Genomic DNA, 22,563 nt, shown 5'->3' with positions numbered 1-22,563 from the left:
TCTGTATCTAGTGAATGGTACATCGAGAGATTTGGTTTCAAGTCAGGCACTTTAATGAATTGTAATGACAGTATACAGGCTCATCTTTTGCAGCGTGCATATAATGTGCATGGGTTGATGCACTTTTCAAAATAAAAACCACATACAGTATGTTGCTGAAGTAGGGGACCTGCCACTGGATGGTGACAAAAAGCAAAGTTAAAAAAAAACTGAAATATATGTTCACAGGTCTCTGAGTAGCCCCCTTCTTAAGCAGCAAAAATAAAGTGATGCACAGTTTGATCAACTTCATGAATAGTAAAACCTGTCATTGGTCATGACATCACTGACATTGCATTTTGGCCTGAGTGTGCAGTGATAGCCATTAACCTAAACTGCACACACTGGCAATGGTACCACTAGCAACCACCAGGGCTAACAACAACAGATACATGAATCAGTTGGCTTTCCAATTGCTATCTTATGTGCTCTAAAGCTCACGGAACAAAAACATCCGCTTTAAGACCACTAGAAACGGTATTAGCAACCAATAATATGGAACCCATATGAAAATATGGGTAAACATATATATTTAAAGTGTACACATAAATGTAAATACATTGTGTACATGCAAACATATTAACTGTACGGTACGTGTAAGAAATTCCTCATTATAAATCAGCAGCAACGCTGCCTCAAAACAGATCAATTTTGAGAAACACAAACTCCAGTTAACACCCAACATTTAGTTCCTTGTAACAAGGGCTACAAACAAGGGCCAAACTCAATGCTGGCAATAGAACATTCTTGAACCACTTTAAAAAGGTACATGAACTGAGATAGTAAAACATGTAAATTCAAGCACACACAGAAAGTAAGATTCCACCGTTTCAAAATGAACAATTTGTAAACAATACTTCATCATACGCATGACGCAAGGAGGCACATGAGTGACATTGATGGTCACATCACAAGAAAACTACTTCAAGCAAGTGAATACCACTGCAGCTTCACTGTGCAGTGGTATTTAAGTCTTAAGCAGTGATTTTTGCAGAGAGGAACGGGGAAAAGAAGAAATCAAATGCAAACTTCATGGCTCTCATTGTTGTGCGCCTCCAATTTCTCTCTAACTTCACCTGCCGGCCTCCATTCACCAGTGAAGAAACACAGTCCAGACAATTGATAGCCTTCATTTCAAAGGCCGGACCTTTGGATCCTAGACGGCCATCCAGCTTGGTGCTGAACTCCACCATATTTCCAGGTTTCAGACTAAACAGAACCTGTCTGAACTCATTGCTGGCAATTAGGATTACATCCCTGGCTGGGTCATCTGCCCCCTCACCTCTGATCATGCCTACTGTCACCTCAAATCTGTAGCTATCAAAGCGCTTGACATGGCACATGTGTTTGGCCATGGCCTTGATCTGACACAGCTCCTCTTCTTCTTGCATCCGCAGCACCATGGGCAATGAAACAGTAGCCGAACCGGCAGAACCTTCCGCCAAATGCATAAAATCCGTATGGTTAACATGATTTGTGGCCGTAGCATTCTTTGGCTCACATTTGGGATATGTCTCTCCATACAGACAGCGCAACCAGTCTCCTATGAACACTGGCAACAGGTTAATGACCGAATGTGGCCCATTCTCTGTCTCGGCCACACGGACATGTTTGAAACGTCCTGTCCAAGTGACTCTGTGTCCCTGGAGGTGGCTACAGAAGATCTGTGTCTGGGCCATGCCTTTGGTTTCCCAGGCGGGGGGTCCACATGCCTGACTGTACTGATTCCAAGTCATTGTGGAATTATACACCTTCTCTCCCTCAGCATGGTACACATAGATAGAGAAAATAAAAGTTACCATGAAGATACAGAGTAAAATGAGTTTGACAGGGCCACGGTGGGTCAGTGAGCGGAACACATCCAGAATAGACATACTAAAGCGCGTCCAGAGGCGCAGTGTGACAGGGATGGCACATATTACCAGTGTCACAATCATCTTTGTCAGTTCCAGCTCAAGGAACCACTTGAAGAGTTGGATGACTAGCAGGGTGGCGAGGCCAAATGCCAGAACAGGCAACGCAAACAGGAAAAGAAAGTAGGCCACACAGGTGCGGATTAGACCAATAGGAGAGGAACTCCGGAGGAGGACAACAGAGAACTCCCACCACATAAAGCACACGAGGTACGGAACGAAGAAGCAGTAAGTCCCCCGGAAACCACGCATCTTTGCCATGCTGAGGACAAAAAGAATAAATAATGAAGTTAGTCGTTTATGCTGGGGTGACTTTTAAAGGCCACTAACACAACCCAGTACATGACCTTGTGATCAACATAGCCTGCTAACCAGGCCTCTCACCTGAAGAACAGGTAGAACAGGTAGACATACAGCAGGCAGGGGAGACTCAGCTTCAGCACCACTGAATCCCCTAAAGGCACTGTGGCAAAGGTGTGTCCAAGATAACGAAGCACTGTCATGCTCTGTGGTAGTAACTGAGTCAGGCAACACAGAGATGATGCCACCTGGGATTAAAAAAACATACAATTATAGCAAACCCAAAAAAAACCTCTAAAAGATGGAATTTCTCATCATATACAGATCAAATCAGAAAATCAACCTCCAGACTTAAGTTAATGGTATGCAAGACTGTAATTATAACTGTAATAATGCTCAATACAGTATAATGAGGGTACAAGTGCTTTGATTCTTTAATCACACGTTATGCCAGTGTTGTGTGTTTCCTCACCTCTATGACTAATGCTTGGCGAGCATACATCGCAGCAGTGGGGCTGAGACTCATGTAGCTGACGGCAGTGAAGAAGATGGCCACAGTAGAGAGCTCAGAACAGGGGATCCAGCCTTTGTTGGCTACAGGAAAAGAGAAAATGACAAAGAAGACAGAGATGATAAAGTAGAGATACGGTTCGAGGTTGTTCCAGCCAAAGTTGGTCTCTGCCTGCTCCACGTCCAGCCGAGGTTCAAATCGTGTCAGTAAAGATGTCAGGGCACTGAAGTTCTCCCAAGTCTGGGAAAAAGGGGAATGAAAAGGAAATTGTGAATCTCTGTATACAATATGTTCATCATCTTTACATCCACATACAAATATCATGGGAGACATCAATATGATTACAACTAAGTCTATCGTGCTAAAGCGACATGGTTTGGGTATTGGAAAGAAAAACCAAATTGCCCGTTACGCTTACCTTGCTCTTCTTAAAAACACGCAGCGTGCAGATGATCATGGAAATGAAGGAGAGGTAGAACACAAGCAGAGGAATGACAAATGCAAACAAGTCCACTGTCAGGTTGCTGATGATGAAGAAAAATATAAGTGCGTTGACGTGTTGCGTTGGGATGATTGTGCTCAGCCACTGGACACCGGCCCGTGACGCCCAGTCGACCAGACTTTCCTTGGCATCCATAACGGAATGCAGCGGATACTGCAGCATCTGAAGTGAAGAGAGACAGAAAAGAAAGGAGTTTGGAAATCAGGGACAACATGCTAAAACCAGGAAAGTGAAGTAAGAGAGGATTCCACACGTATTTGATGAAATACAAACACAGAGGGAATTGTATCAGTTGCTATTGTTATGATACCGTTAAGCGTGACTTCATGTCCATGGCTCTTTTCATGGCCCCAGTTTGTTTGGAGTCCAACATCATCCCACTTCGACCAAAACTCCAAGGACGTTTGTGCGACTTCTTGCATCCTGATGGAACCACATCGGACTCGTGCTTCACACAAACACACAAACACAACTCTGAATATCTTAAGTTATAGAGAAAAAAAAAGTGAAGTGTGTCCTCATAATTCATGCCTCTGTTTTTGTAAAGCTGGTCTTTTACCTCCTCATCACCCTCCTGAAGTGCTCGACTCTCCTGGGATACAGAGGGCACAATCCCTTGTGCATAATTTTTTGTCATTTCAACAAAGTCCTCCAGGTCCACCAACTGTTTGGCTGAGAGGATACAGTGTCACACATTAAACATGAGTAAACCATTACAGTCTCATTCTCTCTATCTCTCTGGATACTAACACTCATTGATGACCATGTTTTCCAACACTTTCTGGGTCTGGCCTGAAGTAGGGCTTGGAATCCTGCTTGCACTGCCACCTAGTGGTGAGAAAGCACCACAGCACAAGTCAGTGACAAGCACCCTACTGCATGCCTGCATGTAATACTATATTCTTCATCACGACAGCTGCAAACACTTAAACCACAAAGGGGAATATCAGTATATTTAACAGCCATGATAAACATTCATATTCTGAACAGTCTGTAGAACACCAGACAAGATATAGTGTTGCTGGTTGCGTGAGTGCATTTTACCTGGTACTGCATTGACCTGGCTGACATTTCCGAGCATCTCAGCCACAGGCACCTTATTTTTCCTCTCAGGGTTGAGCTTGAAGTACATCAGAATGGCTGCTTTGCGTACTGCCAGCTCAAACTTACTCTCCTTTGACAACTTGCGCACATCAGCTTCATTCTCTGGAGTAATTCCTACACAGGAATAGCAACAAGTTCAAGAATTACAAACTCAAGTGCACAGTCACAGATGCGTATATCTGAGCCGTATATGCCTTTTTTCTGGATCCAACAGCGCTGCAGTAATCGTGCTGCACGTTTTCTGCCCTGTTTTGCTCCTTTTAACAGCCAGTTAACAGCCAGAAGGTTATTTTGCTCGGGGTCTTTCTCTTCAGCAAGAATCAGGTAGTGTTGACCCAGCTGAAACAGAGAAGAGACATAGAGGAAAGTGGATTAAATACAGCCGTTAAGAGTTTAAAACAGACCTGGAATTCTAGAGACTAGTATATAGAATATGAATATAGCCTAAAATAACGTAAAATGACCTTGTATAGCCACCTCCTTTCACCTCTTAATGTGAATAATTCATTATTTTTATAAATATTATTAATATTTGTTCAGATTCAGCACATACTACAATGTACTGTAATGTGTGGCCTTAATGATTTGTGACTGTGTCTAAATCTGTGTATCATATTCTGGTATCAGCTTCTGCAGTGGCCAAAAATAGACGTTATAGCTCTGAAACTGCCTGAGTCAACTAGCGGGACTGAAAACAATGCCAAGTTCCAGTTTTTCTGCGTGTTCTTTCACTCACCCGTGTCTGAGCTCTGGCATCACCAGCTTTAGCTTTCTCCACCATCTGCTCCAAGGACAGTTCCTCCTCTGGTTCTTCATCTGAGGGAGAGGAGATGACAGGAGATGACGTTTTTACACATACTTTGTTCACAGCCTTCAAAAAAACTGTTCTTCTTCTTTGTCCCCTTCTTCTCCTTTCTTCTCTTGGAGGAGCTTCTGTGTCACACAAATGCTAGTTGGTTACATCAAGTTTCGTAGCTCTGTTTCATATGACACTTTTAATTCTATTGCTGGTGTAACATCACTACCAGGAACTTTTAAATCAAATCTGTGAGACTGTCCTTAGGCCTAGCACATCTTTAGGCTACACTCTCATTTGTATTGCAAGTACATAAGCCAAACAAGAACAAAAGTATTAGACAAATATAAAGTTGAGACACCAAGAGGATGACCAAAATTAAAGAGTTCAGTCGAAGGAAGGCTTGAAGTTGCACACCATATTTCCTGGAAGTCACTGCAATTGAACAGTCACAGAGCTGTGAAGGTCATAGTCATTTTCAATAGTTAGCTGTAGGCAACTTCACTTTCACCTAACGCAAGCAAGTCCAGTGGTGCGAAGAAGGACTGAGAAACAGGACTGTGTAAAACTGCACTCGTCTCATAGTTGGTCCTTTGATTAAGTGTGGACATAATTCATAGACACATTACACATAGCTGTGCAGGTAAAAAGGTTCAACAAGGTGGAGAGAGAAAGCAAATGGCAGCAAAGCTGTTCACTACTCATCACATGTCAGTCACAGTGAAGCCGACACAGTGACACAGCAGATCCACTTTTCTTTACTTCGTTTTTGTGTCCAATTCAAAATTTGATGAGCGATAGGTGCTGTTTACCACTTCAAATAATCAATATAATTGAAACATTTTGCATAAACTGGATGGTGCAGCTCTTCTGAATTAGCAAATTAAGCCAACTAGAGATGTGGTTACTGTGGTCTGCAACTTAATCTCTCAGTTTCACAAAACCTCATTCAAATCCTTACTCAAAATGAGGGCATTCTTACCATCTTCTTCATCGTTGGAGTCCACTTCCTCTGCCTTTCTGAGTCTTTCCTGAATGATCACCCGCTTGGCCATGGACACGAAGGTGCGTTTTACAGGAGCACTGGAAGAAGCAGCAGGGGAATCTGTCACACTGTCGCTGGCTGTGGCAGCAGAGGCAGAGGTGAGCTTCGTCTGAGTTTCGTTTGATGTAGGAGAGGACTCTTTGGTAGAAACAGGTCTCGAGGACACAGCAGCAGATACGCACTGCTTCGATTCATCCACAGTGGGAGGGTAGGCTGTTGGTTTACGCATGGTGTGAGCAGATTGTGAAGCATTGTGAGGGTATTCTGTGGGGTCTGTCACTGTTTCTGTGGAGGGTGGAGGTTTGGTTGACTGAGAGGGTGAAGCGGAGAGGTTACTGGAGACATGGGAGGGACGGATCGGCATGGGAGAGGAGAGAGGAGGTTCATCCATGACGGAGCAAGACTCCTGGGTTTTCACAGGCGTGGGTGTTGTTGAGAAATCCTTCTCCATTTTTCCTGTGAAGCGAAAAAAGGGAGGTGTTAACATATCACGAAAATACTTACTTTACACTGCAGTCAAACAATCACGATAATAAAACACAGGAGTTGGATTTTACACCTAAAATACTAAAATAAAAAAACACCTGTTCAACTTGAGTTTCTTCACTGTGAGAAGAAATAGCATAACAACCCTTATTCATGGAATATATATTGCAATAACACGAAATTTAACTGAAAAAGGTAGCAAATGAAGACAGGCTATTTAATGAGCTATTCAAATTTCAAACTTGATATAGATGAGCGTTTAAAAAAGAAATCTGAACTCCATGCCAATTCCACTCTGAACATTGAACCTGCACCAAATTAGCACCAAATCAACGTAGGCCACGAAAAACTGACTTGTTAAACTTACTCGTTATAAGTACATGGGCAGAATTTCACTGGATTTTCTAGTAGATTCTTCTCCTGCCTTTAAATGTTGTGTCTGTTGTCCATGCTGGAGTCTGTTGCACTCAGCCCCCCGAAACCAGAGACTCACACTGGCTGCTCTCACATCTCTGGTCTATAAACAACACCAGAAATTTGTGACGGAGCCTCTAAAAATAGACTCTCCTCTCGTAGGGGATGATGAATGCCTGTCAAATGTCCAACTCCTCTGATTGGTTATTTGTTGCTGTTGCTTTGTAAACCTTTTTCAAACAGAAATGCTAAATTATTTCCCGCATCTCTTGGTCTTAATGTGTTAAGTTACCCAATTTACCAAAATCTAGGGTTACAATTCACCTTAAATCCTTAAACATTAATATGAAGAATTCTAAAAATAGCTTGTGCTGTATGCGATAGGCCTGCTTAAGTTATTATTCACTCACCTTCCACTTAATCAGATACACCTGTTCAACTGCTTGTTAATGCAATGGGAAATCACAGGTGCAAATAATCAAACTGATGATGGCTAGGTTCCATTTAGCTTCTACAGTTTCAAGGTGTGTGCTGGTTGACAGTCCTGACTAACATGAACTGAACAAAGCCAGTCACACCTGTGCTTTTCCTGCTAAAAGGGCCAATTATCTCACATGACAGCAGCCGGGGTCAAGATGACCTGCTCAAATTCTCACTTAGCATTAGATTTGGTAGGAAATGTGATTTTACTCACTTTGAATGTGACATGGTTGTTGTTTGCTTGATGGTTTGGTCTGAATAGTTCAGAGATGCCTTTTGATGCCAGAGGACAGAGGAGAAAAAAACATATCGTTCAAAATTACAATAGTAACTCAAATAAACATAGCTCTTAATATATAATGATAATAATACATTTGATTTGTAAGCTGATTTCAAACACTCACTTTGCATCTTAAATAAGGAGAACAGATAAAAGTTACGATAAAATAATACTGACAAAATTTTAAAAATAAAGATACAAAAGTTAATACTGACACATTCAACACAGTGGATGGAGTTTAAAAATGAATACCAGAGTTTAAAAGGCAGAATACAGAAAAAAAGATGGCTGAGGTTGTAGTGGGGGGATGGTCATGACGGGTAAGCTAGTCTGTATAAGTGGGTTTTGAGTTGGGATTTGAAGGTAAACAGTAATGTTATTGCTCTTGCCAATTCCACAGTGGTTAAACCCAGAATCTTAAGTTTACCTGGGTAACAATGCCAATTATTATTTTGTTATAACATATGTTTATGTGTGGATGCCCTTGTGTATAATGGTATGTCTCCTGCATTACCTCTTCCTCTCTGAAGATAATCAATTAATAGGTTATCATATTTTAAAGTGCACATGTAAGGTTTTCAGTAGACCTTCTCTGAATGTGCAACAGGTTGAACCTTGAAGCAGTAGAAGAACACACCAGGTGCCACTCATTTAATCATGTACTCTGTGTACCTAAGTAAGTGGTTGGTGAGTGTATGAGCTCTGACTGAGCTGTGGTTGTGTTTTCTGCTGTTCTGTGATTTTTCTCATCCGTGATGCATTTTTCCTCCCAGCTGTCCACCTGCATGAGTGCTGAACACACAGCTCCCAGATTTTTTTGTGATGCTCTCACTCACTTGTCAATTCCCAGCCTGCTCATGGGCCAGGAGAGCGACAGTGCTGCTGCCTGGAACAAACACCAATAATCCCATGAACACTCACAGACCACTGGTTTTGGGCCAGTGGAGATAAAAGCACCTGGTGCTGACTGGAACTTTACCTGAGCCAAGAGGCAGACATGTTAACAGCAGTGAGGAAAAGTGACAATACATAAAGTCAATTTAGCTGCTACTGTCTCTGGGTCCTCTGACACAAAATGCCGTACTGATTCCCTAAGCATGAGCCATGGCACCATGGTGGGTGTACTACAGATCATGGGTCGTGAGAGGTTTATTTTCGGTCATGTAAAGCTTCAAATAATCATTAAATGTCAATAATTCAACAAGTTGTTATAATGCAAATGAATGATTATTGAGACTTACCGGATTTTTATAGTTATTATTCATGGTTTTGGAGGACCTGAGAGATTTTCAGAATTTAGAATGATCCTGATATTCTTAAGTTTAGGAAGGGTTAATAATTAAATCCTATTTATATGGCACGTATATAACAAATGTGTCCAATCAAGCTGGATCAAATATTTCAAGGTGTGTTGTTTGGTAAGGCAAGATCCAACAGATCCCACAACGAGAAAGCCCTGGGCATCAGTAGATTCAAAACTAAACTTTTTACCAGGAAGAAATCTGTGGCAGAACCAGAGTCAAAGATGTGCAGCCATTGTTGGGGTGAAATGGAAATATGGGTCAGAGGAGAGGTGGGGACAGAAAGGGAGGAGAGAAAAGGAAGAAAATGAGTAAGGTGGAGAGATGAGACAGGGAGACAACAAACCAGCAATCAAACAATACAACAAGTGTGCTAAAATATGAGGAAAGGGAGAACCAACAAATTAAGTCCAGTACACAAACAAACAGGAATGGCACAACAAAAGAACAAACAATACAACAATAAAATAGTTATGGTAAAACAGACTAAGCCTACACAATAAAACCAAAAATGTAAAAATAAGACATGGAAAGATGTGGGACAAGGGAGAAGGAGAGCAAATGAGAGCGCAGAGACAGATGTGGGTTAGAAAATGGCACGGGGTTTTAATCCACTGGTGATTTGCTGTTGCACTGCCCCATGCATGTTTAAAGGAAAAAGAGATGGGTGGTACTGGTAGAGAGACAAACACAAAGACGGGGGCAGAATCTCAGCAGTAGGTTCAGGCAAACCAGCACTGTTTTTAACTGGAGCACTGCATCATTCCACTAAGAGGCGGGATTCATTGGTGCAGCCCAGAGAAATCTGCTTTTCACAGTTCACACCAACCGTGCATGAGAGTACTATTCCTCACCCGAGAGGCGAGATTCTGACCCGGATACAAGACAGACTGTAGTCTCCATCCTGTCAGACAGGAGGGAATCGTCTCTGTCTGAAGCCAGAATGTCTGACTGCAGGAGAGAGTGGAACCGGGAGGATGAGCTGCCGGTCTACCTGGCGGGACCGATCAGCACCGGCCCGAACCAGCGCAAATCCTTCGGAATGTTCAGCTCCGTGGAGGGCGCGTTTGAAAGCAAGACCATAGATTTCGATAACTACGCTGTAGGGAGGCAAGGGAGCCGCACACCGCGGAGTGGGAGCAGGGAGAGACTGTTTGACACCCGTAAACCCGTCGGCCAAACGCCCACAGAGGCCCGAGAGGAGACACTGACCGACTCACCCAGAGACGGGGACGACGCAAACACCGGTGTTGAGGTCAGAACATCATCGAGGGATGAAAGCCCCGATGGAAAGGTAGCACTCTCTGTGTTTTGGTTGAAATGACGTTGGTTCTGTCACCCCGATAAATAGTTTATAACAGACGCGCACTCTGGAGCTATTGATACTTGTACAGTAAAATAACTAACACTTTTGAGAAAATTGGTTTAGGGAGGAGCAGAACTCGATTTATTAATGCGTTATACAACACATGAAGAGTTGTTTTGAACCGTCTCCTTCATATATTATTTACTCCACTGCTGCCTCTTTTGGTTTGGTTTGGTTCCGCGCATACGCGCAGTTGAGTCTGTGGTGCTGAAATGGACAGCGCCTCTCTCCCCTGTCTGTGCGAGTGTGTGCGGTGCCGTGAACGTCGCCTCACACCAGGCGATCGTTCTGACAGCGCGCGCGCGCGCACGCACGCTCGCACAGGATCATCAGCTGTCCCTTTTTCACTGTGCGCGTTCCATGCGTTGTGACGCAGCCGTACGGAGGCGGGTCCATTGCTCTCGCTCGCAACGGAACAAAAAAAACAAAACAAAAAAAACAACACACCTCGAGAAAGACAAGGGGCGTGTGAAGCGTGTGTCGTTGAGTGCCGGTGTCATTGCTACCCGGAGACAGAGCAATGGAGAGCGTGTCGAACAATTACGAGGAGAAAAACGGCATCCCCCACCTGACGGTGAGTGACGCGGCGGCCCGATCAAATGTCTGTGGATGATTGTATGTAAATCCCTGCTGCCAGGGGGGGCTACATTCAATTCTCAATGTAGCCAATGGCCAAAGGACTGTCTTGAATGTCTACTGTTTCCCCTGCAGGTAAGCAGAGTAACATGTGACAGTAGTCTGTGTCTGTGCGTCTCGTTCAGGATTGGACAGTGTTGTGTAATCTCGCCGCCTGTCACATATCATTAACCCGGTTGACTAGACGGTCGAATCAGGAGTCGCAATGCCACAAAGGTTTAAGGCTGCATTTGAACAAAGATGCAGATATACTCAGAGCATCGCAATGGCAGGCGAATCTAATCTAGCATCCTGTGGTTTTGACAGAAAACAGCAAGTGCGACTCCACTTAAATGTTGAGGATCATTTCGTACCATAGATGATCAACTGGTTACCATGGAGACACGCCATATACTTTCAGTGCTATTGCCATGAAGGCACACGAATGAATGGATTCTACGTTTCGAATTTGGAACATGCAAACAGGTGTGATATAATACACATGTAAGGAAATACTGAAATAAAACAATACATGCAAATGATGTATTATGACACATGGAAACAGTAACGAGTAATATGTAAGCAAATAGCAGGAAGTTACAGGTTTCTTTTCACTCAGTCTCTCCCCATGTACATGTCATGAAATAAGGTCATGAATTACTCAACACACCTCTGTTTTTTTTGTTCTCCTCTTATGCAGAATGAGAAGCTGCTGATCAAAGGAGGACGGGTGGTCAATGAAGACCAGTCTCTCTATGCAGATGTCTACATTGAGGATGGGATCATTAAGTATGTATACGAGGAGCTACAATGTCAAAACATATGAGGCATAAAACATAGTGATCACTTAACTTCTCTCTCATACACTGTTTGTGTTTCCCACGTCCATCTCATCAACCCTTTTTCATCCAAACACACACACACACACACATATTTTGCTGCTCTATATTTCTCCTATCATCCCTGCACCTTCTCTCTCCCGCTGTGTTTCACTCCCCATCGCCCTCCCATTCCTTGGCAGGCAGGTGGGGGAGAATCTGGTTGTTCCAGGGGGAGTCAAGGTGATCGAGGCTGATGGCCGTATGGTGATCCCAGGGGGGATAGATGTCAACACCTGTCTGATGAAACCCTTCCTGGGCATCAAGCCTGTTGATGATTTCCTGCAGGGCACCAAGGCCGCACTCGCTGGAGGCACAACCATGATTAGTGAGTGGGGATGGATACATGCAGCACTGATTGATTCTGGGATTAAATGATGTCGGAATACATCACTTTGTTTTCACAATTATGTGGGCACTAAAGAGATTGAAGCTATTCTAAAGGATGTAAGTCGCTTTGGATAAAAGCGTCTGCTAAATGACATGTAATGTAATGTAATGTTGATACAAAGTAAGTAAGTACATTTTTAATACAGATGGAGACTAGATTTTAAGAACGTTTGAACCAAAATTACAAACATACATTTAAATTAAGCATAATTACTCTCCTGAATCTTAAAGTAAACTTATACAGAAAGTCAGATGTCTTCAGTATTCAAGAAGAGGAATCTTTCCCCTCCCCCCAAAGTCTAATTTAATTGCCCATATGTGTGAATGTCAGAGTGAATGGTTGTTCTGTCGACCATGTCCAGGGTGAACCCCACGTTTTGCCCTGTGTCAGCTGGGATTGACTCCCTCATGTGGAGGATAAAACAAGTAGACATTGAATGGAGATATGAGATTTAATTGAGAATGAGTCAGACTTTCTTCTGGATTATGAGGAATTATACGCACCGTTGTTGAATGAACTGTCTTCTCAAAATTCAGAAATGTTCCTGAGTACTGATGATGACAGAATTGAATGGAAGGTTTAGCAGTATAACATAATGTGTAATGCAACTTCTGCTCTGTCTTGCTGGTCTCCAGGTTTAAATAATGGTGTCTTCTAAGCCTGTTTGGGCTGGATATATTTTCTGTGCATAACACCACAATTAAAAAGAATCAGTCAATCAAATCAATCAAGGTTAGACTCTTTCAAGTGTAACCCTCGATGCCTCTTGCCTCTCAGTTGACCATGTGACCCCCCAGCCGGGCGACAGCCTGATGGAGGTGTTCGAACACTGGCAGGAGGCTGCAGATAAAAAGGCTTGCTGTGACTACTCGCTGCACGTAGACATTCCCGAGTGGAATGAGACTGTCAAACATGAGTTGGAGCTGCTGGTGGAAGAGAAAGGTACATGAGTTTTTATTATATTGCTGTCTCTGCTTTAATTCCACGTTGAAGTCCATTCTGGACTCATTTCACAAGAACAATTGGGACAGATTTAGAAACAATTTGGCCAAGTGCTGAATCCGCTTATAATGAAGGCGCAGCAGAAAGCCATTGTTCTCATTACAGTGCTGTCTTGGTGGCAGTGTATCAATATTGCTTGTAATCTGTGTTAAGTAAAAAAAAAACAACCCAAAACACTTTGCTTGGGGTTGCTGTAAGATGATGTAGTACCAGAGCCAAGGCAGCTTTTTGTCTGACCAATTTCCTTTAGAAACAAAGGAACGTTGTAATTCTTGGCTTAGATTTGTGCTGCACGTCTTGTACGACAAGCTCCGTTTTGTAGCTTTATGCTTTACCTTGCACTCCATTCATTTATTTCCAGACACATACTTTGCTTTCATTCTTGACAGGTATCAACTCCTTCCAGGTGTACATGGCCTACAAGGATTTGTACCAGATGTCAGATTCTCAGGTATGTGCTTAAGTTAGTAGAAACACTTCAGTTGAAATATGTGTCTCTATATTTTGATTCAGAGTGGCTTGTGTCTCATTCTGACGGTAAATCTACTCAAGTCCATCCTTTAGCCAATCAGGAGCGAGCAGCTTTAATTATCACTTATACTAACCGCTAATCTTGCACTTACTGTATTGCCACATGTAAATCAGTGGATTTCATTCTCTGGATTCCTCCCTCTCTCAGCTCTACAAGGCGTTCTCCTTTCTGAAGCATCTGGGCGCTGTGGTGTTAGTTCATGCTGAAAATGGAGATCTGATTGCTCAGGTAAGTGCTGCGTAACCTCTTCCTGAGGGGTGAACAATAAGCCTTCGCAACACGGTCACAACCTTTAGTCAGCTCGTGTACATGACCCGTCTTCTACCTTTCTTCGCTGCACTTGAAAAATAATCTAGTTGCATAACTCTCCAGCTCGCTCTCTAGAAAGAGAGAGAGAGGATTTATTTTGCTGCTGCTGCTGAAGGTGACAGGTTTATTTTTAGCCACCATCACTGTTGGCTGTTATCATACTAATAACAATGACAGTAATGGTGATAAAGATGGTGTGCCTAAAAGGTGCTGATAATAAGGACAGCAATGATAAATAATGGTAGTCATAATCATGGAGATGATGGCTCTGATTAAGGGGAAACTTGTGGTGAATAATGCAATGTATGAAGATGAATGAGTGAAGTGAACGATAATGGGAGCTCTGATGATGTTTAAAATAATAAACAGTACATGTACAGTATGAGAAAGAAGGGGGCGGGGGTTTGTTTTTTTTGTCTTAATATCACTTTGCGGCTGACAGAACCCTTGTCTTTCTCTTATCGTATGACAGGCCAGGATATTTTAGGTTTACAGTTCCAAGATACCAGCAAAGGAACTAAGAGTTGGCTAAGGCATAACTTGTATGCAATGCTGGTAATGCTGACAGTTGCTGTAGCATGTGTGAAGATACTGAAGAAAGTGTTGTTGCATGTTAGGAACAGAGAAAAATACTTGGAATGGGAATCACTGGACCTGAAGGCCATCCTCTGAGTCGTCCTGAAGAGGTGAGTCTCACAACGATCCAAGTAACCATTTGTTACTGTGCAGGCTTCACCACTTTTTCACTCCACTTCCTGTTCTTTATTTTCTGTCCATGCAGCTGGAGGCGGAGGCGGCGTTTCGTGCCATCACTCTCAGCAACCGTGTGAACTGTCCTGTTTACATTACCAAGGTGATGAGCAAGAGTGCCGCCGACACCATCACCCAGGCCCGCAGGAAAGGTCAGCCTCTTACATTCATCCGATTTGACTTTAACAACTCTTCCGCTGTTTATTGACATGTCTGTATATCATTGCCCCATCTTTCTCTCCAGGTTCTCTAGTTTTTGGGGAGCCAATTTCAGCCAGCCTGGCCGCTGACGGCTCCCAATACTGGAGCAAGAACTGGGCTAAAGCGGCCGCATATGTGACGTCTCCACCCCTGAGTCCCGATCCCACAACTCCGGACCATCTCCACACACTGCTCGCTTGGTATGTCCCAAACCTTTTCAGCAAAATTCACTCAATAAGCCACAATTTCAGGTACAACAGGTTTTTGTAGTAGTAGTAGGCTAGTTCCACAAAACCAGGGAGCATAAACAGGGTCAAAACATGAAAGCACATGAGTGAAAATAGAGCAATGTACGCTGGAACAAAGACAGTTTGGCAGAGAGAGGCTGTGGGCCAGAGGAGCTTAAATACACAGAGGTCAATTGGCAACAGGTCTTTTGTCAGGAAAGAGCTTGACAGGAAATGATGAATTAGCACAGGAATGAATATTGATTGGTTTCAAAACAAAGTCCAAGAACGGTGATTCCTGAGTATTTCAGACATCACATTTCCGAGGGATTCGTACAGCCGGGCATTTCTAGGGTTTACAGAGAAAACAGGTCCAGAAAAAGATAAAATATGCACATATGTGGTAGTTCTCTGGGCGGAAATGCCGCGTTGATTCCAGAGGTCTGAGGAGAATGATCCGACTGGTTTGAGATGATAGGAAGGCAACAGCATCATGTAGCCTACAGGCTGTTTTATAAACATGAGAAAGTTTATCCATTAATGCAAAGTGAGGACAGACAAAGGGTTTAATTTAGCTATAACCTCTGCACAAAGTGAAATGCAAATGAGCTGCATGACACCAAACTCGACACCCACAGTGACTTAACTCTCTGTTTGTCCCTATACACCTGTTTGTTATTCATGCCACAAACCGCTGCTGCAGAAACAAAGTCACAGCGGCTTTACAGATGAAGTCAAGATGAAGCTTTAAGTATGAGGAGAAGACAGTAAGAAGGAGTTGACAGAGACTTCCTCATGTGATATTAAAGACGTGATACCCTTACGTCAGAATATATTAGTGTCATAGAGAGCAAACCTCTCACGCCCCGGATCAAATCCAGCTCATTTGTCACCTTGCACAAATGTGAACACATGTACAAAATGCACAGAAAAAACTTGCTGTAGACTTTCAAATGTCCCCGATTCCATAAATAGCACAGGAACTAGAATACTTCATCATCTGTTTCCTTGGCTACCAAGTACCTCCCTGCTTCTTCCCCTCACTCCTCCCTGCTCCTCCACTCTTTGTCTGCAGCTACAGCTTCTCAAGGCGGGTCTGTGCTGTCATGGTAGTGATGTGTGATGTTACTGTTCTGCCTTTCAGTTCACGCTGAAAAGATGGGCTGTATTTTTTATGTGCGTCTTGTAAACACAAGTGCAGCACATGTGGCCCCTTTATTTTAGGAGCAATCTGTAGGTATTTTAAATGAGCCCAATGTTCCCTCAGCTCACTATCATAATGTAGCCTAATCAATGTTATTAAAACAAAATAAGTAAAAGGTCTTAGATGAAAAGAATGGGATAATAAGTCAGTTAAATTCAGCCTCTTGTGTACTGTGAAGTTAGTAAATGTGTTAATAATACATTATTTTCAATGATACAGTGTATGTTTGTATGGTATAGTTAATAACTTAGGCCTTAAGGGACTGATGCTGCAGCTGGGATGCACCATTCTACCCTTTTTACTGCCCCAGGTCATGACATGACTTGAACTTATACTCAAATGCTCACTGAGGGCCCCTAGTGGCTGACTGTAGAAATGCATATCTGCTGTGTCTTTGTTTTTACCATTATTGGTTGACTATGAAGTTTGTCTTTAACTGAATTTTGCTTTAGCTTTGGAAGAAATGTCTACATTTTTTGGGAAAAACAACATCTGATGACTTAACCCTGAGAACACAGAGCACTTTGGCTGCGTTTTTTCCATTACTATGTTTACATGTACAGTATATACAGAGGGGATAAGAATGTGCTTTGTACATCCGTTTTTTCAGAACAACATATAGACTAAACTATATAAACACACCTGAGCAAGAAGTACTGAAACGGTTAAAATCGGATTGAATTTGTGAAATTTGCAAATGCATCACAGTCCAAAGTTCACTTGGCTCGTTTTTATGAACAAAAAGAAGAGAAAAATGCTCTATTTTGTGTTTATATCACTACTAAAAATGCGACATAAGACGTAAAACCCCCTGAATATATGACCTATAACCCCATTGTGCTAATGCAGGTGATGCAAAACTGCCCAGACTTTGACAAAAGTTACATTTACCCTGTTGTAAGTTGTTCAAAAATAATCTTGGAGAAACCATTTCAAGGTTGAAATCCTACACTGTGTTGCTTTAAGATGATGCTGATCATTTTGTGTCATGTTTTGGCGTTAACGCAGTGGGGACCTCCAGGTAGTCGGCAGTGCTCACTGTGCCTATAGCACTTCCCAGAAAGCCATAGGTAAAGATGACTTCACCCTCATCCCAGAGGGAACCAACGGAGTGGAGGAGAGAATGAGCATTGTCTGGGACAAGTCTGTGGTGAGCACTGAGTGTGGGTGTGTGTGTCGTGTGTGTAGCTGTGAGTGCAGTGAGATTTTGAACAACGTATGTATTTGTCTCTCAGGCTATGGGGAAGATGGATGAGAACCAGTTTGTGGCAGTCACGTCTACCAACGCTGCTAAAATCTTCAATCTGTACCCACGTAAGGGCAGGATAGCGGTGGGCTCTGACGCTGACATCGTCATCTGGGATCCCGACAGTGTCAAAACCATCTCAGCCAGACTCCAGCAGTCGGTGAGGACAAACAGAAACCTCTGTAGTGCATGTACAGCAGCACATGCTACATAACTACTTGCTGTGGATGCATTACATTATATTGGCAATCAGTTTATAAGGATTTATATGTAATTGACAAGGTAATACCATTTTTCTTGGTAAAGGGCAGTTTCATCCAAATGATAAAAGATTATTGACTGTGTTTTTCTTTTTAATCAGAAAATGTTGCCAATTTATAACATTGCACAATTGAATGTAAATATACACTGAACAAGAATTGTATATCTTCAGTAGAAAGTAGTTCCAAGGAAAAATTATCGCACTCACTGAAGATGGATGGATTATTGGGATTATTGGCCTGTTTTAACGATACTAAAAACCTGGATACATAAAAGTAAAACTATCTACTAACTAACATTTTCCAAGGTGAACTGAGCCTTTAAATACAGTATAAGCAAAATGTCACATATATAGAGTCTGGCCTCAGTGGGGCAAATTTGCCTCAAGCAATGTTAGACAATGCAGTGGAGATATTATACAGTGGTTAATGTATTCAGTCTGCTCTGCCACTGTCAAAAGTTCTAATCCAGACTGCTGCTGGCTTTAGGATATAATCCCTTTCACCCCACACCCATTCTCTGGTACATCGTTCTACCATCCCCCTGTACTGACACCGTTGCCCCTTCTACACAAGCTGCTCACGTATTCACCCCCATCTTCTCAGCCACTGTATTTTACTGCATGGCTTAAGATCTGATACTGTGATACAACGCTTGCCCAAATAGCTCAGTGCATCTCGACAGTGAAGGGTGTCTCTGTTCAATTTGGATTTATCTGTCTCCGTGCTTAATTCCCTTTCTTTCCACCGTCTCTGTCTTGTATGTTTTATCTGCGTCCACACAGGCTTCAGAATATAATATCTTTGAGGGTCTGGAGTGTTGTGGAGGTCCAGCACTGGTGCTGAGTCAAGGTCGAGTTGTTTATGAGGACGGTAATCTGCAGGCTCATCCAGGCACCGGGCGTTTTATCCCCCGCAAGCCTTTTCCAGACTTTGCCTACCAACGCGTTAAGTTCAGGAACCAGGTACAGAGCATGGATTCATTTTTTTTTTTTAAAGAAGAACAATTTGTTATATCAAATGCAACATGAATGAGAGGGTTAAAGGCCTAATGGGAGTGTTTTGTGTTTGTGTCTCTGCATGTTTTCCATCCTGGTGAAGGGGAAGCAGGGTGTTACCCGTGGGATGTATGACGGCCCCGTTCATGATGTCGCTTGTACACCCAAATATATTACCCCTTCTCCATCAGCCAGAACTTCACCCACCTCTAACCAACCTCCCCCAATACGGAATCTACACCAGTCCAACTTCAGCCTGTCAGGTAACACAGATGTGTATATTTTGTAGTCCAGTCAGATAGAACTTAAAGATCCCTATGACCTTTTGTTGAGCAGATTGATTTGCACTTAGTAAATCTAATACTGAATCTTGTCTCATACTTTCAGGGGCACAGGCTGATGATAATGTTCCACGTAGGTCTGGTCACCGCATTGTGGCACCCCCTGGTGGTCGCTCCAACATCACCAGCCTTGGATGAACACTTGACTGTGCACAAAGGGGGTTGTGGGGGTTTCACCTTTGTGTGTGTGCATGTATGACTGAGAGTATGAAAAAAATACCTTTGTTTTTCTTTGTATAATGGTGACACTCTCCCTTTAGACTCTAAAGGTTTTATCAGTTTGCCTTGAACCCGTGTTCAGTGACAAGAAGTAGGTTAATACTAATAAATGTAAAACGAGAGCTAACGTTACAACATCAACTAAATAGTTACCAAAAAATGTGAAAAACTGAGACTCGTGATTGGGACGCTCTCTCACACACACACACACACACACTCACACAGATCTGGTGTCGGACCCCTGCCATGCACTTAAATGTGACCCCAGTCTCATGTCATCACGTCTCCTTTCTTGTGGGCATGACGTCCTCCACAGTCTTCCTCAAATCACGTGACTTATTGTGTAGGTCTGCTCAGACATGGTGCTCCTGACAGCTGCGGAAAACAACACTTCTCTCCTTCATCTGGTTGTTAACATCTTGGAAATAATTCTATTTTCTCATTGTGACCAGATCAGATTAGGCTTCATATTGCATGGACACATCATTGGAGTTTGCACTAAGTGTTTCTATGGACAAACACTCTAAATATGTTACTAATGGCACATTTGTAATTAACAGCACAACTGTACAGTATTCATATTTTGTTAAACATTTGCTTGAAAATAAATATATCAACTGCAATGCAGCTTCCACTTCACCAGTTGATATGTGCAATATGCTCCTGTCATGTGTTAGGTAGACAAGCAGTTCAAATAAACACGAATTGACAGCTAGATGAAATCTCAATTTTCTGTACATGTCCTATAGTGTTTCACATTGAAGATGTTATAACTGTGTGCTCAGTTTCAGCAAATCTCTCTTGCCAGGTATAGATTTTTCTGTAATGACATGAACTCACTGCTGTAAAAGGGCTCTCGCTCTCATCACCACAGACTTCACTCTTTTTTTTTAAATGCCATTTCCTCTTTTATCATATGAATTCTGAATGTTTTCTTGTACACTTAGTGTTTCTACTGTTTGTGCTGTTGTTGTCTCCAATGGAACCACTTGCGATCAATAAAGACTTGTAAGACTGTTGTAAAAACAAACAGTTGTTGATTCATTTAGCCAGTTTGAAGCCTCGAAAAAACAAGAAAAAAGAAAAAGAAGAGAAAATGTGGATTCGCCACAGGTTTCTGATATTCTTAAGTATTTTGTGCAATTAAAAAAGGAATTAAGATGGAGGGGGCAGAAATTAATTTCTTCACTGAAATTCATCTGACAATTAAGCATTAACAGGTTAACTTGCTAACTTCCACCTTTGTTCTGGTGTATTGACACTGTTTTTCAGACACTCTTAAGTAAGTGAGTTTATTCAAAATAGTTTTGTCATTTTATTTTCATTATCAAATAGAAAGGAATTCTTCAATAAATGAAATACACTGTATGTATATGTATGTATACTGTATATATACTGTATATAGACCAGGTTGGAAAATAAATATTGTATATGTCTAGATATTCCACCCATAATACATGATCACACATTTTATCAAAAGGTTTTCAGTGCATAGTTACCGCTTATTTGCAGATGAGATACTGTAATAGAAAGCCAGCTGAAATAAATCCAAGCAGGCACTGGTGCAAAGGAGAAACTACACAAACAAAAACAGAGATATAGGTCAAGATAGTTCACACTGAAAGAGGACTGGGAGAAATAAATACACAATGGATGCAACGAATAATTGGTGACAGACAAAACAGACTGTCATGAAGATGGAAAAAAACAAACGGAAACATAATAAATATAAAAGGAAACAAGTTCAAAAAGTTAAACGTCCTTGTAAGGTTTCTCATGGGGGCAGGTCATACAATGATAGAAAAATAAAAATGCAAAGCGACATAATAACAACACAAACAGCATTTGTGATCGGGCCGGAACCTCTTTGAGCCAAATACCTTCATATATATTTTATTTATAACCTACACACTGCATATAAATTGAACATTTTTTGGCTTTGCTGAAGTTGAACTGATTCCAAACAACATCACAAACAGAGACCCGTATGTTGCCGCTGCCATCTGCTCTGGGAGCAAACCAAAGCGATGTAATATTGAGTTTGCAAGAGTGAAATTATGCAAGTTCTCCATTTGGCGCAGTAGGTCATAAAAATCACACAAACTGGAAACAGTCTCTCTCTCTCTCTCTCTCTCTTGCTCTGTGTGTGTTAAGACTTGAAAAGGTGCCATAACAAAACAGAGGCTTCCAATCCCTTGAAAGGGTACAGGCTGCTGAATAACAGGGAATGAACTGCATTCAGGGAGACAGTTAGTGAGCCAGCTGTGCAGTTCTAACACTGACAGTCCCTCTGATCCCTGCTGTGCATATCTGAGGTCGATGCAGTCACTGTGCAAACCAAAAAACAACAAAATATGCTACAGCTCTCCTCTGAAAGCAGATCAGATCAAATAAAACCTCACCAATAGGGTAATAATTCAGCACAACTGTGTGATAAATTAAATAAATTAGCATTTGTGTGTTGTATTTGATTGTAATGTCAAAGGTGTTTCACATTGCACATGCAAATCATATCTTCAACACAATTATTATTTTTTATTTTAATGTATCTAAACACTAACACTGATGACATTATATAATCTTTCTAGAGAACCAGGATGTCCTGATTGTTATGCTGACATTCACTCTGTACAAAAGGACTTGGATTCAAACCTAATGGTACAAATATTCACACTAAACAAGAAGAAATAAAAATATGTGCAATACAAAGCAGCCGCGGGCCAGGAAGAAATCAATAAAGCTCAGATCCGAAAAAAATTACTTAACAGAGAAACCTGACACACACACACACACACACACACACACGATGTGAGAAATTTGGTTGTAACACCCACTTTTGTCCAGTTGGTGTCT

At 42.1% G+C, this 22,563-nt stretch overlaps 2 protein-coding genes across 4 annotated transcripts; one reads left to right on the top strand and one right to left on the bottom strand.

The window, feature by feature from the left end:
* Positions 1-6: 6 nt before the first annotated feature.
* Positions 7-7,863, bottom strand: wfs1a (Wolfram syndrome 1a (wolframin)). Of its 2 annotated transcripts, none has more exons than XM_044027900.1 (12): positions 7,805-7,863; positions 6,148-6,666; positions 5,106-5,185; positions 4,564-4,708; positions 4,310-4,483; positions 4,016-4,093; positions 3,825-3,937; positions 3,576-3,713; positions 3,182-3,427; positions 2,725-3,003; positions 2,337-2,500; positions 7-2,214 (listed from the first exon to the last, which is right to left on the bottom strand). In XM_044027900.1, exons 2-12 carry the CDS (start codon positions 6,659-6,661, stop codon positions 1,014-1,016), a joined length of 3,132 nt encoding a protein of 1,043 aa, XP_043883835.1. In that variant the 5' UTR covers positions 6,662-6,666; positions 7,805-7,863; the 3' UTR covers positions 7-1,013. The 2 variants fall into 2 exon arrangements, with proteins under 2 accessions (XP_043883835.1, XP_043883834.1); XM_044027899.1 differs by lacking the exon at positions 7,805-7,863 and adding an exon at positions 7,064-7,193.
* A 2,061-nt stretch (positions 7,864-9,924) lies between these two features.
* Positions 9,925-20,740, top strand: crmp1 (collapsin response mediator protein 1). Of its 2 annotated transcripts, none has more exons than XM_044027901.1 (14): positions 9,925-10,465; positions 11,853-11,941; positions 12,174-12,358; positions 13,199-13,363; positions 13,813-13,874; positions 14,103-14,183; positions 14,882-14,950; positions 15,046-15,166; positions 15,259-15,415; positions 17,655-17,796; positions 17,882-18,052; positions 18,938-19,117; positions 19,254-19,413; positions 19,538-20,740. In XM_044027901.1, exons 1-14 carry the CDS (start codon positions 10,115-10,117, stop codon positions 19,627-19,629), a joined length of 2,025 nt encoding a protein of 674 aa, XP_043883836.1. In that variant the 5' UTR covers positions 9,925-10,114; the 3' UTR covers positions 19,630-20,740. The 2 variants fall into 2 exon arrangements, with proteins under 2 accessions (XP_043883836.1, XP_043883837.1); XM_044027902.1 differs by lacking the exon at positions 9,925-10,465 and adding an exon at positions 10,902-11,111.
* Positions 20,741-22,563: the final 1,823 nt, after the last annotated feature.

This window comes from Solea senegalensis, linkage group LG6 (assembly GCF_019176455.1).
Source record: "Solea senegalensis isolate Sse05_10M linkage group LG6, IFAPA_SoseM_1, whole genome shotgun sequence".
In the NCBI taxonomy this organism is placed as follows: Eukaryota; Metazoa; Chordata; class Actinopteri; order Pleuronectiformes; family Soleidae; genus Solea; species Solea senegalensis.
Note: the sequence above shows the minus strand (reverse complement) of the source record. Positions and strands in the feature narration are given on the sequence as shown.

What these genes read in the sequence shown, in the direction of transcription:
- crmp1 (XM_044027901.1), top strand. Translation starts at nt 10,115, where the DNA reads ATGTCTGACTGCAGGAGAGAGTGGAACCGGGAGGATGAGCTGCCGGTC. An exon ending in ATGAAAGCCCCGATGGAAAG is followed by an intron (nt 10,466 to 11,852) that starts GTAGCACTCTCT and finishes CCTCTTATGCAG; the next exon opens with AATGAGAAGCTGCTGATCAA. An exon ending in CAGCCAGACTCCAGCAGTCG is followed by an intron (nt 18,053 to 18,937) that starts GTGAGGACAAAC and finishes GCGTCCACACAG; the next exon opens with GCTTCAGAATATAATATCTT.
- wfs1a (XM_044027900.1), bottom strand. Translation starts at nt 6,661, where the DNA reads ATGGAGAAGGATTTCTCAACAACACCCACGCCTGTGAAAACCCAGGAG. An exon ending in CTGTTGGATCCAGAAAAAAG is followed by an intron (nt 4,484 to 4,563) that starts GCATATACGGCT and finishes ATTCCTGTGTAG; the next exon opens with GAATTACTCCAGAGAATGAA. An exon ending in AAACATGGTCATCAATGAGT is followed by an intron (nt 3,938 to 4,015) that starts GTTAGTATCCAG and finishes GTATCCTCTCAG; the next exon opens with CCAAACAGTTGGTGGACCTG.